The following is a 16,164-nucleotide window of genomic DNA, read 5'->3' as shown; positions in this document are numbered from 1 at the left end:
CTGTTTTCTCCCTAACACAAGATCCCTATAAAGCACAAGCAAGAATTTGCCGATCTCTCATCGAGTCTGAAAATGTAATTAAAGTTGACAGACAACACAAGTGAGAAGGTGGGATTGCGATTTTATTTTTTTACCGCACCCTCCTAAAAGATGCTTTCAAACCCCTCTGGCATCTTAACTATGAAGCCCTCACGTTCAATTTTAAGATTCAAAATACTCTACTCCCCAGGCCCTAGGCTGAACTTTATTCAATCACTTTTAGGATTTATGGAACCCTGTGTATGGTACCCCAACTTTACAATATTAGGGGATGATAATTTTCACCTAGATTGCATGGACGACAAGGACACAGCATCTAACTAATAACCTACAGAGCTTCGATCGCTCACAAATGGTGAAACTTCCAACCCACCAATCACACGCTCAACAGCATTTTTACAAATACTCCCAACCTAGTGGTCGAAAGAATTGTGCTTTTGGTCATAAAAAACACCACCTGCAACGCACTGGCAGCGATAAAATGCCATCCTTGAAAGAAAATTGATAATCTGAAACTAAATAATCTGCTGTGTGAGTCCCAGCCCAAAATTAATGATTGTCGACCAAGCATCCATACACTATGCTGCTTGGATATATGCAGCAGTCACCCAATTAGCTCCCTTAAAGATCAGACCAAACTAGAGGTCCACAGCATGGTATTCCCAAGAGTTTAGGGAACGCAAGCAGGAATATAGGCGTCGTGACCAACTGTGAAGTTTGAATTGTAGCCTGGAGGAAATAATAAAATACAAAACTTTGATAAGAGTATAAAACGCAGATGGGTGCAAAACCTAATTTTTACTGAAAAGTCCCTATCTATTATATTTTTTTTAAACCTTTTTATTTGGCAAAATAAATAAAAGCTCAACATTACAGCAAGTGGTGTCATAGATCTCAAGTACAACAATGGTGTTCATCACATTGGGTATCTCAGTCCTATGCTATCTCCGTTTCATTTTGTGCCTTCCCCTCCATCAGTAAGGCCCTGCCGTCCCCACCCTCTCCTGTGCAGTTCAACTATGGGACACATGCAGATCTCGGCCCAATATATGTTCCATGTTCCCCACTTGCCATCCCATTTTTTTGGGGCGACCTCTATTTTTGAAGACTTCTTTTTCCGCTATTATGGATATGTCCATGTCAGCTTCCCACCTCCCCATTGATGGTAGTTCCCCTGCCCCCCATTTTTAGGATGAAATCTTTTTATTGATTGAACAAACAAACAAGAGGCTGCAATCAATGATGCCAAAATTACGGGCCAGGAGCCATCATAATGCTACGCAGCGCATCGAAATCAAACAAAAAGAACCCCTTTGCCCCCCCTTCCTCCTTCCGACTCCCCTCCCCCCCCAATCCCCCCTCCAAAAAGCTGCTTCAATGGAAAAAGAGGGAAGTCAAGCCAGGCTTGAGGCTAATCAATGCTGCAGCGGTTGGTTGTGTCCAGGGTCAGCTGCGGTGGTTGGGTCGCGTCCAGGGTCAGCGCGGGGAGGTGCAATAGCCGCAGATATCAGGGGCAGGAAAGCTCGCAGAGTTCTGAGCATTGCAATGCTATAAGGGGCCGACACAGGTCGGTGAAATAAGCCCCCTCCCCTTGGAGCGAGGAGGAGATGCGCTCCATGCCAAGCACATACCATAGTCAGAGGAGCCATCTCTGCACCGTAGGAGTTCTGTCCGTGCCCCAATGTGACCATATATTCTGTAGCGCCGCCCCTAAAGCTATCCCTATCTACTTGCCTTTATGGGACTTGACGGAAAATGTGAGCCTATCAGATACGCCCAAGATGACATATTCAGGGAAGAGTAATAGTGTGGTATCGAAGTGATGGTCGATCTCGTCCAATATTTGTGTCCAGTAGGTTGTGAGAGTAGGGCATTCCCATAGCAGATGTAGTAGTGTAGCTTCAGCATCACAACCCCTCCAGCAAGTGGGGGAACGGTCGCAATCGCTTTTGTGCAGTCGGGAGGGTGTGAGATACCAGTATCTTAGTGGCTGTTTCTACACTAGAGATGTTACGCACTGTGTGTCGAGCTCTGTAGTGGATATCCGCCCATTCCGTCAAAGTCTGTGTCCGTTGCAGCTCAGTTTCCAACCGCCTCTGTCCTGAGGACTTAACCACCTTTTCTGGAGGGTGTAGGATCTGGTATAATTCTGTGATAAGTCGCTTATTGGATTGCTTCGAAAGCAGTCATCGTTCATACTGGGTGAGCTGCCGTTTTGCTCCCTGGCGGACCTGAGGCTGCATGACCCAATGCCGTATCTGTAGGTTTTGATACCGCTCAGTTTCGGTCATGGCTAAGTTTGATGTAAGGTCCTCGAAGAACAAGGGGCCATGTCAAATAAATGCCCTATGGACCTATGACCCACCCTATCCCAATGCTCAAATGCCTCCCTATCTAGGCCTGGGGAGAAGTCTGTGTTTTCAGTAATGGGAGTGAGAGGCGATGGAAAAGTGGTCAATCTATTCCGTGTAGCTTTCAAGGTAGCGTGCACCACAGGTGAGTTGTATAATCCGGGAGGTCCAGAAGCTCTGCCAAGGAAGGGAACCTTCCACAAAGACTGTCTTGCTAGCGCCCGCTCCATGAAGAGCCAGTGCTTCTCGGATTCAGGCTGGGCCCACTCCAGCAGGGATCGTAGCTGTGTTGCCTTATAGTAGCTGTCAAGATCAGGATTCCCCAGGCCACCCTCCCCATGTGGTCGAAAGCTTGTGTCTTTATTGATTTGAGTTTCTCTTGTCTGCCCACACGAAAGTAATAAATTCAAACTGAAGCTGCTTTAGCATACCCTGAGATGGCTCTACCATAAGGGTCTGAAACAGGTATAGTATTTTTAGGAGTATGCTCATCTTGAGAGCTGCCACCCGGCCCAAACACGATAGACCAAACAGCCGCCATCTTCTCAGTTCCTGCTGGATTTGCGGCAGCAGTCGAGAGTAGTTCATGGACACCGTCTCAGCGGTGGACAATGATAGCGTGATACCGAGGTATGGGATAGTTTTCGGATCCCAACAAATGGGACACATCCGGGTCAAGGCAACGACCGTCGACTGTTGTATGGAGAAACCCAAGGCCTGTGACTTAGCCACGTTGACCTTAAACCCAGAGGCTGCTGAAAACTCCTCCAGTTTTGCCAAAAAGGCCGGGATCAGAGGTCTGAGGGTACTCCAGCGTGGCGATGATATAGTCCGTGTAGAGGCTAATGGTATGCCGCACTCCCCCCAAAGAGGATCCCCTTATTCTGCTGGTTCTCTCGAACCCTCTGTGCCAGTGGCTCTATATGGAGAGCGAACAAAAGGGGGGAGAGCGGACAGCCCTGGCGGGTGCCTTAAGTAACTGGAAAGGGGTCGGATGTGAAGCCATTCACCCGGACCGTGTCTCAGGGGCGGCTGTAGCCGCTAAACACCCATTGGCGAAATCGGTGCCCGATCCCAAACCTCTCCAAAACCGGCTCTAGAAAGGGCCAGTGAACCCTGTTGAACGCCTTTTCGCGTCGACCGATAACACAAAGCGCTCCTCCGTCTGACGATGCGCCTTATTCAGGAGATACAGCAGTCTCCTAATATTATCACTGCATTGCCTGGTCGCGACAAATCCAGCCTGGTCCGGTTCAATCAGTCCCGGCATCAAAGGTCCCAACCTAGACTCTAGGATACCCGTGAAGATCTTAATATCTATATTCAGCAAAGATGTAGGCCTATAGGAGGCACAATATCTGTTATCTTTGCTGGGTTTGGGCAGGACTGCCACTGATGCTAAGAGCATCGCAGGTGGGAGCCCCGTGTGGCACTGATGACGTTGAAAAGTCGAGTCAGTATTGGGGCCAGGATCGGGCAAAAAGTTTTATAAAAATGGCGCTAAACCCATCAGGGCCAGGTGATTTGAGGATCTTCAGTCGAGCGATGATCGAAATGACCTCTTCAACCCGAATCTAACTATCCATGGTAGAGGCCTGGTCGGGCGTCAGGCGTGAGTGGGATATGCCCTGACAGTACGCGGAAGGGTTCTGATCAGATAATGGCTGGGCAGCATAGAGATTCGCATAAAAGTCTCGAATGGCACGGGCTATATCCGCCTAAGCTCCGTACCCCCTTCGGCCAAGGGGAGTGGGACTGTTGCTGTCTGGTGCTGGGCGTGCAATTTGTGAGCCAACAGGCGGTCACATCTATCCCCCCGTGTAGAACGTATGCTTCAAGCGAAGGGCGGCGTGCTCCGCTCTATCCAGATCCAGGCTGGCTAGCTGGGCCCTCTCCGCCTTTAATTTCCTTCAGATACGAGGGGCCCCTGTCCTCTTGTGAATCCCCTCCAGTTCCTGTACCTGCCTAAAAAGCTCCTCCCTCTTCTCCCGGTGTGACCTATTATCTGTAGCTGATGTGGCGATAAAGTCGCCCAGGGCAACTAATTTGAGAGTTTCCCAAAGGGAACAGCTAAAAAGTCTTTTAGTGTTTTAGTAAGGCGTGCTACAACTTCAGGGCGGTGAAGGAGTGTGTCCTGGAGCCTCCAGTAGTACGATAGCCGGTGGGTGTGGGGGAACAGCAATTTTATGGTCCTAGCTGAATGGTCAGAAAGCACTTGATCTCGATAACTGAGTCCTGTGCAAGCGAAAGAAGAGACTGAGTTGATAAAAAATAGTCTAGCCTTGCGTAAGTCCCCCAGGCATGAGAGTAAAAGGTATAGTCGGCAGTATGGGGGTGAAAGTGACGCCATGTGTCCACTAGCCCCTAGTCGTGTAGCCACTGGCAGCTGGCGGCAGAAAGAACCCCCGTTTGTCCCTGCCTCTGAGCCGAGCGATCGAGTTGGCCATCAAATTCAATATTCAGGTCGCCTCTATAAAAATTAGCCGGTCAGGTGTGGATGTTAAGTCCCCTACTACCTTATGTAAAACGCTTCCTAGCCCTCGTTAGGAGCATAAATAGTGGCCAGTGTTAATGTGTGGACCCCAAAGGACACGGAAAGCCCCAGGAGCCTCAACATGATCTCTGAAACCTTACCCCCCACCTTCCCAGGGAAAGTACGAGCAACAAGTATGGCGACCCCAGCATTTTTGGTAGGGAGGGAAGAGAAGTATTGCTGAGGAAAGGCCTTAGAGCGCATTCTATGTGTATCACCAGATAGCAAATGCGTCTCCTGTAACAGACAAACATGGGCCCCAGAATTTTCCAGGTAAGACAGGATAGCTCTACGTTTAATAGGGTTGTTGAGCCCCTTCACATTCAAGGTCAAGATTGTGACACTCATCTGTTCAAGTGGTATGGACAAATCGCGGTGCAGGTGCGAGGGGGCCCATCTAATCCGCTACAGCCGGGTCCCGCAGGAGCCCAGATAGGATGAACTGGACGAGCCTGGGTCACGCGTATACAAAAGGGATAGGGGAGATGCAGCGGGGGGGGGGGAATGTAATCTATCAACAAAAACGACAAAGTACCAACAAGGCAAAAACATAAACATAATACAGTGAAACCAATGTCAATGTCCAGAGCATACTGGTCCTAGAGAAAAAAGTAAAGGGTACCTGTGGCTCGTGGCTCTCTGCTCACCCTATTAGAGGTTCCTGCATACATTGTTAATGTCTTTGACGACTGGCAATGAGGGGAAAATCTCCAAAACATCCGTATTCAGCTGGAGCGCGTCCTGTTTCACTCCGAGGAAACCCCTGCAAGGGATGTCACACAGCTTGCCGCTCCCTGGCCATGGTGTCAGTCAGGACGTGCCGACGGGCTGGGGGGCTTGATGGTAGTCCATCCATGGTCGCTCCGGCACCTGCGGGAGCGATTGTCCGCTCGAGGCTGGTCCGCCGCGATTTCTTCAATACTCAAGAGTTTGTAGGCCACAGAGAGTGAGCTAATTTGCCTCAGTTCCCCTTTGTAATGGAAGATCAGCATGAACGGGTGACCCCAGGAGTATTTAATGCCAGATTCTCAGAGGTGGAGGGTAATCGGACGAAAGGAATTGCGTTTTAGCAAAGTGGCAGCTGCCAGGTCCTGATACAACGTGGGTATCTGACCCTGATAGGTAAAGTCCGAACAGCGCAGAGATTCACTGAGGATCCTCTCTTTTAGTTGATAGTCGTGGACACAAGTCAATATGTCCGCGGGCCCACCCTAGGAGTGTGGTCTAGCTTAATTGGGAAGTCTGGGGGTTCTCCTAAGAGAGAGCGAAAGAGGCCCGCCACCAGCGTCTCGATGTCTCCATCTCCCTAGCCTTGTGCCATGCCACGGATGCGGATGTTGTTTCGCCGGGACCTGCTCTCCAGATCCACCGTGCGGGCCTGTAAGTCCAGGTTCTGTTCTTGCAGCTTTAGGACTTCTTGCTGGAGGCTCTGAATTTCTTCGTTGCGGCTAACTTTGCGTTCCTCCAATGTGTTCACTCGCTCTCCCAGGGAATCCATGTCTCTCCGAACTTCCCGCAGGTCCGCCGATAGTTCGTGTCTCATTGCGGACAGGTTTTCGCAGAGAGAGGAGAAGAGTGACTCCAAAAACGATCGGCTGACCGGGGCCTCCGAGCCCCCTCCGCCCGCATCGGGCTGGCTCTCCGTCTGTTGCGCTGTCTTGAGCAGGAGGTCCTTCGCTGACCTATCTTTCCTGCCCTTGGGGGCCGCCATAGCTCCTCCGCACGGGGGGAACTCAGGTGAGGTGAAGGCCAGGCTCTAAGGGATCCATAGATGGGGGCAAAACTATATGTGAAGGTAGAACGCCGTCCAGGAGGGCGGTGGTGCAGCTAAAGAGCCTCCGCGATATGCCCCCTCACAGAAGTCCTCTGCTCGTGCTCCAGTTCAAGCCCCTCGGGTGGGAGCTAGATAGGCACCAGAAGACCTCCGATGGGGCCCCCCTTTCGAAATGCCAGCTGATCCCTGTTCACCACCTCTTCCACCTCTTGACCAGACCTCTAGGTAAGGTGCTGCCTCTTCCTATGCACTCCACAGGTCTTGTTCCTCAGCAATTGGGGGTTAATGGGTCGGATTCTGGTGATCCAAGCTGCCACCACAACAGGACCAATGTGCGGTGGAGCCCAGCCAAGGCCCCCAGGTCGGGCTCAATTGTGCCCTTTGCCGTCCCGGTGTTACATTTGGGCCCCCACGCAGCTCCGGTATCTGAGGCCACATCGCAGGCCCGCTTGAGCTCCAGAATAAACAGCCTGGCGCGGTCCCAGGCCCAGGGGACCGCCGGGCTCACGACGATTGGCCTCTCAGCAAAACACTGGGGGTGAGGGGTATAGCAGACAGCACAGCAGAGCTAAGCTGCCATGCGGTTAATAGACGCGGCGGCCCTACACTGCCGCTGAGGAAGAGGCCTGCTCTACCTCCCGAGGCTAGGACCTCGCGTGGTGCTCTCGACTCAAGCCCACATCTGCGCGGGCCCGCTCCTCACCTTGCCAGGCAGATCTTGCTGATTCTTGAGCTGCGGCAGTCCCCCTGACCCTACGGGGACCGCCAGGAACCGCGGAATCTTGCCCACTTCTCCAGGCTGTCCACACTATCTCTGGGCGCTCAGCAGCTCCTCCAGCTCCGACCCGCGCCTGCACCAAAGCCGCCGTCGGAGCCTCGACACAACCTCACCGACTCCCAAAAGTGCGGTGCCACCTTCGGGAGGGCTTCTGTGGGCTACAACGTCCCTCCCGCCACTGGTAAAGCAGTGAAATGCCCGGCGGGAGCGGAGAGCCACAAAGCTGCACCCTCTTAGCCACACCCACCTCCCCCCCACTCCCCATTTTTGTGCAATGTTACCTTTGGCGAGGGTCAACCCCAAAGAGACCCAGGATTGTCCAGTGTGGGTTAGGTCAGTGGCTTCCCATATATTAAGTATGCAAAGTTTCGGGGAGGCGGTGTGTCCCCCACCTCCCGCCGAGAGCTTGTCCGGTCTGGATGTAACTCTCGCCCAGACTGGCTTAATGGCGGGGCAGTCCCAGATCGTGTGGACGAAAGTTCCCTCCTGGGAGCAGTGTCGAAGACAGTTTGTGTCTGTTCTCTTCCCTATTTTGACCAGAGTTCCCGCTGAGAGGTAGGCTCTATGCCGAATTTTAAGTTGAATCAATTTCAGTCTCATGGGATGGCTACTTCACACGGGGAGGCCAACGCATCCTGCCAGTCTTCGTCTTCTAGGTCCCCCACCTGTGCTTCCCATTGTTGTCTGAGGCGCATTAGTAGGTCCGGTTGGTTATTAATCAATTTCTGATAGGTTAGAGGTATGGCTTTCTTGGGTATAGGGTCTAGTAGGAGCCTGTCTTCAAGTGGGGAGGCCTCTGGGAGAACCCCTCCACCGGGAATGGCAGCTCTAAGGGCATGACTGTTTTGCAGATACCAGAAAGATTCGGATTGTGCCAATTGATATTCCTTCTGCAGTTTAGCAAATGAAATCAGTCCATCCTTTTTCCACAGATCCCCCACTGATGAGATGCCAATTAAGTCCGATCCCCCACTGATGAGATTCCAATTAAGTCCCATTCCCCTCTTATGAGATGCCAATCAAGTCCCATTTGTCAAACCCGGGGCAGGAGCTCAGTCTACCAAGCCACTCTGACTCCCAGAGTGGTGTTGCTTGTGTTATTCTCTTGTACCAGCCTAGTTTTTTGTTGACTTTGTGCCAGGTTTCTATGGTGTGGGCCGTGGGTCCTGTGAGTGGTTGGTGCTTGGGGTTGGTATAGAGGGCTCTACGATATCCACCCTGTCCCATTAGCCATCTATCCGTTTGATAGCTTAGTTCAGTTTGTGGGCCTTGGACCCACCAATTGACTACCATCAGTTGAGACGCCCAGTAATATAGTTTGAGATCAGGCAGGGCAATCCCCCCACCTTACCACCCCCTCTTCAGTTTCTGCAGTGCGATGCGTGGTGTCTTCCCGTCCCATAACAGGTTCCGCACTGCTCTCTCAACATTTATAAAATAGGAGTCTGGGACCTTGAAGGGGGTATTTTGCAATGCGTACAGAAAGCAAGGCAATGCCGGCATTTTGTAAAGGGCCACCCTTCTCAGAAGGGTCAGGGGGAGGGTCTGCCAATGCTCCCACCGTGTGACACAGGATAGGATACCAGATGCCCCTCGTTACTCTGTAATGTCTTGGAATGTCAATGGGTTAGGCAGTAAGGTAAAGCGTGGCCTGGTCACGCATTACATATTGCATCTGCAGCCTGACATTGGGGACACAGTGTTGCTTCCTGGGTAGTATGGCCTTCCCGGTACTGGTGCATGTAGGATGCACCTCTGGCTCGAGGGGAGTGGCAATACTGGTTACAGAGAACCCCCTCACCCCCCTCCAATTCATACAGAACATGGATAGACCATAAGAGAAGATATGTGGGAGTCCACGGTCCGTGGGGAAGGGCGTGTGCTACCTAGATCTATGTCTATGCACCCCCCACCTGACTTCAGCAGCCAGTCCTAGACCAGGTGACTGCCAGACTCTTGGAGGCTGATTCAGCTGAGGAAATTTCAATGACCTCATGCTCCCTGGTTTGGATCCCTCGAGTGTGGCGGGTGCCCCGGCCGGTGTCACACCTTTGGGGGGGGTATGCAGATTCCCTGGGCCTCTGCAATTTGTGACGACCACATCATCTCAGGGGAAGGGCTTACTCCTACTTCTTCGAGGTTCATAAGGTCCTCTCCTAGCTGGACTATCTCTTTGTACCAGCGGAAGTGGTGACTGCGGTCCTCCAAGAGTAATACCTCACTCAACGCCTGTCTGATCACTCCCCCTTTGGATTACAATGGAGGGCAGAGGTCATCCTCAGGGAGCGAGTTGGAGGCTGAAAGATGCGGAGGTTGCAAACAAGCTTGATTGATTTGAAGGTGTATTTTCAAGAAAATAAGGCGACAGTTGACTTGGTGATGGTTCTCTGGGAGGCCTACAAGACAGTACTCTGGAATAAGGCGCAGAATATCTTGGCCCACAAAAAGCGCAGGGCGGTGGTGGAGATAGAGGCCTGGATGTTGGATTATGGCCCTTGAGCTTTCTCAGGGAGCTCAAACTGACCCGCAAACCGTGCGTTCCCTTGAGGTACTCCGAAGAGAATATCATGGGTTGGCCATGGAGGAGGTCCGCCGACAACTGCTGGCTACACAGCATCATCTTTATGATGCAGCGGTCAAGGTGGCATGTTGCTTGCCTGGCTTAGTAAATGGGAGACAGCATCCCGCTGGATACACAGCATCAGGGATGAGATTGGGAACCCCCACTCGACCGATTTAGCCATTGCAGAGGCCTTTGCCAGCTACTATTCCTCGGTATGTGTGGCCTGTTGGTTGGCGAATGTACCCCATATAGCTGAATACCTGGCGAAGGTGCATCTGCCAGTGGTGCCTTTAGTCGATCGCATGGCACTTGACAATGATTTCACTCTGAAGGGGATGTATGACGGAACCCTGCATGCATTTACCACGCATGCCTTTGCAAAGCAGTCTCCACCCCCGAATGCAACATTACAGTGTGTTCCTTGATCACACAAGTCAATACAACGACTTGCCTGGGGGAGGTTGGGAGGTGGGGCGCTGGACTCTGGAATAGTATAACTTACTATCCCAACTCCAGTCTACGCAATAGTAGGGAAGGTGTTGGATTTAAAATCCAACACCAGTCCAACAACGCGCCCCCTAAAGCAAGTCGTTGTAATGACTTGAGTGGTAAAGGAACATGTAGTAACGTCTCTGTCGGGGTAGTGACTGCGTTTGTAAAGTCAGATCGTTGTAATGACTGCGTGGTAAAGGATATTTCCCCCCAGGAGGAAGTCCAGGTGACCATTACAAAACTGAAAGCAGAAAAGATGCCAGGGCCAAATGGCCTCACGGCGGAATTCTTCAAAAGGTACTCAGGTTTCCTGTATGCTTGACATTTTATGGAGGTGACAACCCTTGGTATGCTACAGCTAGATCCACAGTGTGCAACCGTTGTGGCGATTCATTAGCACGGTACGCCCCAAAATATCTGCGCCTCCTTTCGCCCCATCTCCTTGTTAAATATTGAGATGGAAGTGCTGGCCGCCATTCTGGCCTCGAGATTCCTGACGGTGGTTGTTCTTCTTATCCTTGGGGACCAGTCAGACTCAATCTTCTGCGTCTTCATAATTGAATGTCAGAGGTTGCTCATAGATGGGATCCCCATGTCTTCCTAGCATTGGACGTGGAAAACGCATTCGATGCCATTCATTGGCCTTTCCTCCAGCAGGCGCTCTCTGCTGTATCGGGACCCTACAACGGCCGTCCGTGTGAATGGGATTCTCTCGTCTGCATTTTAAATAGATTGAGGTACCCGTCGGAGTTGCCCCCTTTCCCTCTTGTTGTTCGCCTTCACTATCGAACTCATGATTAACTCCCACCCAGACATTCGGGTATTTAAAGACTCAGCCATGGCTGGGATGGAGGAAACCATTGCTATGCCGATGACCTTTTGCTCTACGTCACTGAACCAGAGACTACCATCCCTAGAGTCCTTCGCACTTTTGAGTACTATGCGGCTCACTCGGGCTATCACAGTAACTGGAATAAGTAGGTGCTCTGTCATCCCTATAGTCCTTTGGACCTCAGCATTCTTCCTCAGATGCTCCAGGTGGCGACTGAAGGCTTTCAGTATCTGGGCATCTATGTGACGGTTCGCTGGGATCAGTGCTTTTCTAGAAGTTTGGGAAGAGTGATGCAGACTTTCTAGGATGATGTGGAGAGGTGGCGTATGTTGCCCCTCACCCAGTTGATGAGGGCAGCCATTTTTAAAATGAATACACACCATGCAGAATACCTATTACCTGCTCCCGCAGGCTACGTACGAGGATGACGTGCGCTCCCTGAAGTGGGTATCCCAGAATAGCCCACTCCACACTTCAGCGTAACTCTTATAAAGGGGGTATTACCCTCCCAGACATCAGGTCCTATTACTGGCCAGCACAGATGGTGGTTGTGAATGACTAGGCGTTTGCCCCGCAGGGCCACTCTGCCTACAGACTAGAACATGCACACTTTGTTAGTCACTCATACCTCCACTTCCTGTACAGGGGAAGGGCGTTTAACGTTCCTGCCGGCTACGCGTTTGGCAATGAAGGCCTGGAAGAGGGGCACAGGCCGCATAGGCTAGGCTAGAAGGACAACAGGGGTTATGTTGCTTTGGGAGGGTGTGTGGTTGAAGGAGATTGGAAAACGTAGGGAATCCTGAGTTTGGGACTTACTGAGAATCTCCCGTATAGGAGATCTCCCGAAAGGGGGTGCTCTGGTGCCGTTTGCGTCTCTTTGTCCCGATTACTCCATGCCATGCAATTAATTCCTAAAATATGCCCAGCTGAGACATGCCTGGCAGGTGGAGGGCTTAGACGAGCAGGATCTACTTTAAATTCGCCCCACCAGAGGGTAGGCTGCTACTAGAAGTTATCTCCAAAGGGTATCTTCACCACATATAAAACGCTCAATAATCACATGCTGGAAAAACTGGACAAATTAATCAAAAGGTGGTGACTGCAGGTGGGAGGCCTGGAGGACGTAGACTGGGAGGCGGCCCTGATGCTCCCTAGAGAGGTGGCAATAAAATCTCACCTGTGCCTGATACAGATCAAAAACCTCCATTGGGTTTATTATAACAGGAACAGCCTACAACGTATGGGAAGGGCAGCCTCTCCAGACTGTCTTCGATGTGAGGGAGGGAGGGGCTCCAATATTCACATGCTCTGGAGTTGCCTGGCCATTCAGATGTATTGGTCGCAGGTGTTAAGGGAACGTGGTCACGTGGTGGACGAAACCATTCCTCTTGATCCTAAATACATCCTGCTGGTTTTACCAAGGGATGTGGACATTGCCAGGGCACAACGCCGTTTCTATAACTTGGAGCTGGTGCTGGCCAAGCAAGACATGGCACCTTACTGGGGGGTGCCTGAAGCCCTGACTTTGTAGGAATAGAAGAGAGGGATGGACCAAAGATCACAAACTCTCCTTTTTAAAACCCTATCCATACAACCTAACATTACCTAATCTCCGCCAGTCTATCCACCTCACCGACCAATCACCTTATACCACATACTCCCCAATAAGAATCACAACTAACTGGTATTAGTGTAATCTATCACAAATTAACTGGAGTAAATGCATGCAATTTTTTCTTGAGAGCACTTTACTAATCGCAATACCCATCAATAACCACTGGATTAACCACTAATCTTGAGTTCTGGAATAGAGTGCTACTCGCTGTAAAGTGCTTCAGTGCCTCATCAAGGGTAGTAAGCTCTATATAGTTATCCAGTTACAATTTTTCATATAGCTCCCTGTACAAATTTTGCTGTGAATGGCGGGTAATTACACGGCGTGTCATAATAGCATAATTTCGAGCATTTCACAGTAGTAATGGGGGTCCAGACTGGGACCTTCTGTCATCACTTGTACCTTGAATTTGTATTAATTATTTTCAGCAATGTCGTTTTTCCGTCTGCAGTGCCTGCCCCAGGTTAACTGATTATCTCCTCCTCTCTCTTTCTTCACCCTCAATGTGGCCTTGTCTCTCACCTTCTTTCTACCTGCTCATACCTTTTCTCCTTGCTTTTTGCTACTTAACCATCTCTTACCTCCACTTCTGTCTTCCTCTATACATCTCCTTCCTATCTGCTTCCTGTTTATCCCATCTCACCCACTCTTTCACTTGAACCTGGTGTCTCTATCCTATCCCTGACTGGCTCTGTTTCCTGTTCTTCTGTCCCATGTCCTCATCTCTTCCCATCTGCTACGGCTCTCTCCCCTCCACAGGCTGCAGCGCCCAAGATGAACGTTTCTCCCTGATCTTCACCATCGCTTCCTTCCTCAACAACTTCATGACCCTGCCCAATGGCTTCACCTTTGACCACTTTGGGACGATGGTCACCAGGCTTATCGGCATGTGAGTATTGTCCGCTGCATGTCACTGTCCAACGTTTGCTCTTCGTGTCTCTCTCCTGGGTCTCCCCCTGTCTCAGCCCTCAGAATTCACCAAGGTTTGTCGGCTCACAAGGGCTCTTCGTCATTCCACTTAAAAAAACGGATTCTTTTCTAAAGTACTCAAGACAGTATTTATCTACAGTCTTGAAACCAAACACACAACTGCTATAAAGGGAAGGAGATCTTCAAATGATGTACTGGTAATTCTATTACTCCAAGTCTTCTCTTACTCACCTCAGTCATTAGAGGAAGATTGTAATCTGTCTCCCTTGTAGGCATTCTGTTGCTCTGTGCCCTGTCGAGAAAATTAACTCCACCCTCCTATTGTGGTGGGCGTGTACAAGGGCCACCACGCCCTGTTGTTCGCTCAAATCAGCAGCCGACCGGGAGGGACAGTGGAAAATTGTGACTTAAATGAGGAACAACAAACTCTGAGTGAAGGAGACAACAAAGCAAGATGGCTTCTGATTTCTGTAACACTGCATTGATCTCACTTACCGTGAACCTTTTCTCGCTATCTGCTCTTGGTTACAACTTCAGTGCTTAAAAAACATAACACACTTGTCATAAACAGTATGCTTGAAAGCACCATGATAAATATGCTATTTATTACCATTGTTTCGCCTAGCCCTGCCCACCACCTCCCATCCCCCCTCCCTCCTCCCAGGAGCTATTTAATGGTGGCTACGCTTCTGGCGCACCAAAGGCAAGCTAGTCTGTGCCCATCCATGCCTGCGTCTATTGCCTGGAACCATGGTACCCAGCCCACCTGCAGACACGACGCCACCATGCTCCATGCCCTGAACACTGGATGACCCAGTGAACACTACTGCCACACTGCACTGCACTCTATGGCAGGGCCTTTCTCCTGCACCAGGTGCACCTTCTCCTGCACCAGCATGACCATCATAATGCCACAAAACACTACGCCGACCGCTCGTCACACCACGCCAGAATAGACACACCAACTCCACTTCCTTCTCCTCAACATATGCTTGATGTGCAAGCACCCAACCGAATTCTGGTGCCTCATCGCCACCCCCGCACTCAACATCATCTTCCTCACCGAGACCTGGCTGAACCCCACATCCGCCCCAGACATTGCCACAATGATCCCCAACATCTATAAACTCATTCACCAGGACTGCACCAATAAGCAAGGAGTTGAAACTGCCACTGTCAACAAAGAGTCAATAATGTGCACCATCACCAACACCACCACCACCGCATGGAACATCGCAACTTCAAGCGCCACACAGATAACCAACAGAGCTACCTTCGCATACCGACCCCCCCCCCCAGCTTCTGCAACACCATCGCAGACTTCATATCGCCCTTAGCCTTCGACTCCAAGGACTACATCTTCCTCGACAACCTAAATTTCCACATTGATAACAACACTGCACACATACTCGACAGCATGAGCAGCATCGGACTTGCCCAGATCGTCCACGACTCTACACACACCGCAGGACACATGCTGGACCACAGCAACCGCTTTAAGGTAGAGGAGCGTCGTCCCACTGCTCGCCGAGCACTGTAAAATAAAAAATAAAATGATAATGACATAAGTTATTATCATTTTATTTTTAGTATCTCCAGGTAAGAGCAGGGCGGGGCTTAGCTCTGTGATGTCCGGGTGGAGGAGTGGTTGCTGCACTCTAAAGTGCGCATGATGGTTTGCCCAGCCGTCTTGATCTGGCCAAACTGTCATGTGCTTTTGCATGTTCTCCACCCAGGCTGTAATGCAGCCTGGGTGGAGAACATGCACAGACTCACATTCCCCATCTGAGCGCCTAACCACGGTGCTCAGACCAATCACAACGCTGCATTGTAGCACTGTGATTGGCTTAGAGGAGCCTGGGTGCTTCCTAGTTGAGGAGCGACCGCATGAGAGAGACGTGGCGATCAGGTAAGGGAATTTTTATTTCTCCCTCACAACTCACCCACTCCGCCACCCCCGTACCATACCGGCTGCCACTGCACAGAACTCACATGGACTGAACACTCCATCATCCACTTCAACATCTCAAGCACCCACCCCGCCACCCCAAAGACGACCAGTGCCCCTCACCATAGGGAGAACAACATTTCAGAGACTATCTGGACAGGTCCCTTCAACACCTCCCAACCCACTACCGCCACCAACCTCGAACAGGGAGGGAAGAAGTTCAACAATTGCCCCGGCAGGATCATTCCTATCAAGAGCGACATCCAGAGAAAATCTTCCAAAAAGGCTAGCCGGTACACCTAGGAACTG

At 50.8% G+C, this 16,164-nt stretch overlaps 1 protein-coding gene across 3 annotated transcripts in view; it reads left to right on the top strand.

Annotated features, from left to right (window-relative positions):
* LOC146839398 (equilibrative nucleobase transporter 1-like) overlaps positions 1 to 16,164 on the top strand; it is a 470,932-nt gene that overhangs the window by 114,017 nt on the left and 340,751 nt on the right. For all 3 annotated transcript variants that reach the window (XM_085651434.1, XM_085651432.1, XM_085651433.1), the window contains exon 3: positions 13,737 to 13,866. In XM_085651434.1, coding sequence (XP_085507560.1) covers positions 13,737 to 13,866 — 130 coding nt within the window. The remainder of the gene's footprint in view (positions 1 to 13,736; positions 13,867 to 16,164) is intronic.

The sequence above is a fragment of the Triturus cristatus genome, chromosome 4_1 (assembly GCF_964204655.1).
Source record: "Triturus cristatus chromosome 4_1, aTriCri1.1, whole genome shotgun sequence".
NCBI classification, from domain to species: Eukaryota; Metazoa; Chordata; class Amphibia; order Caudata; family Salamandridae; genus Triturus; species Triturus cristatus.
This window is presented reverse-complemented; position numbering and strand designations above follow the sequence as displayed.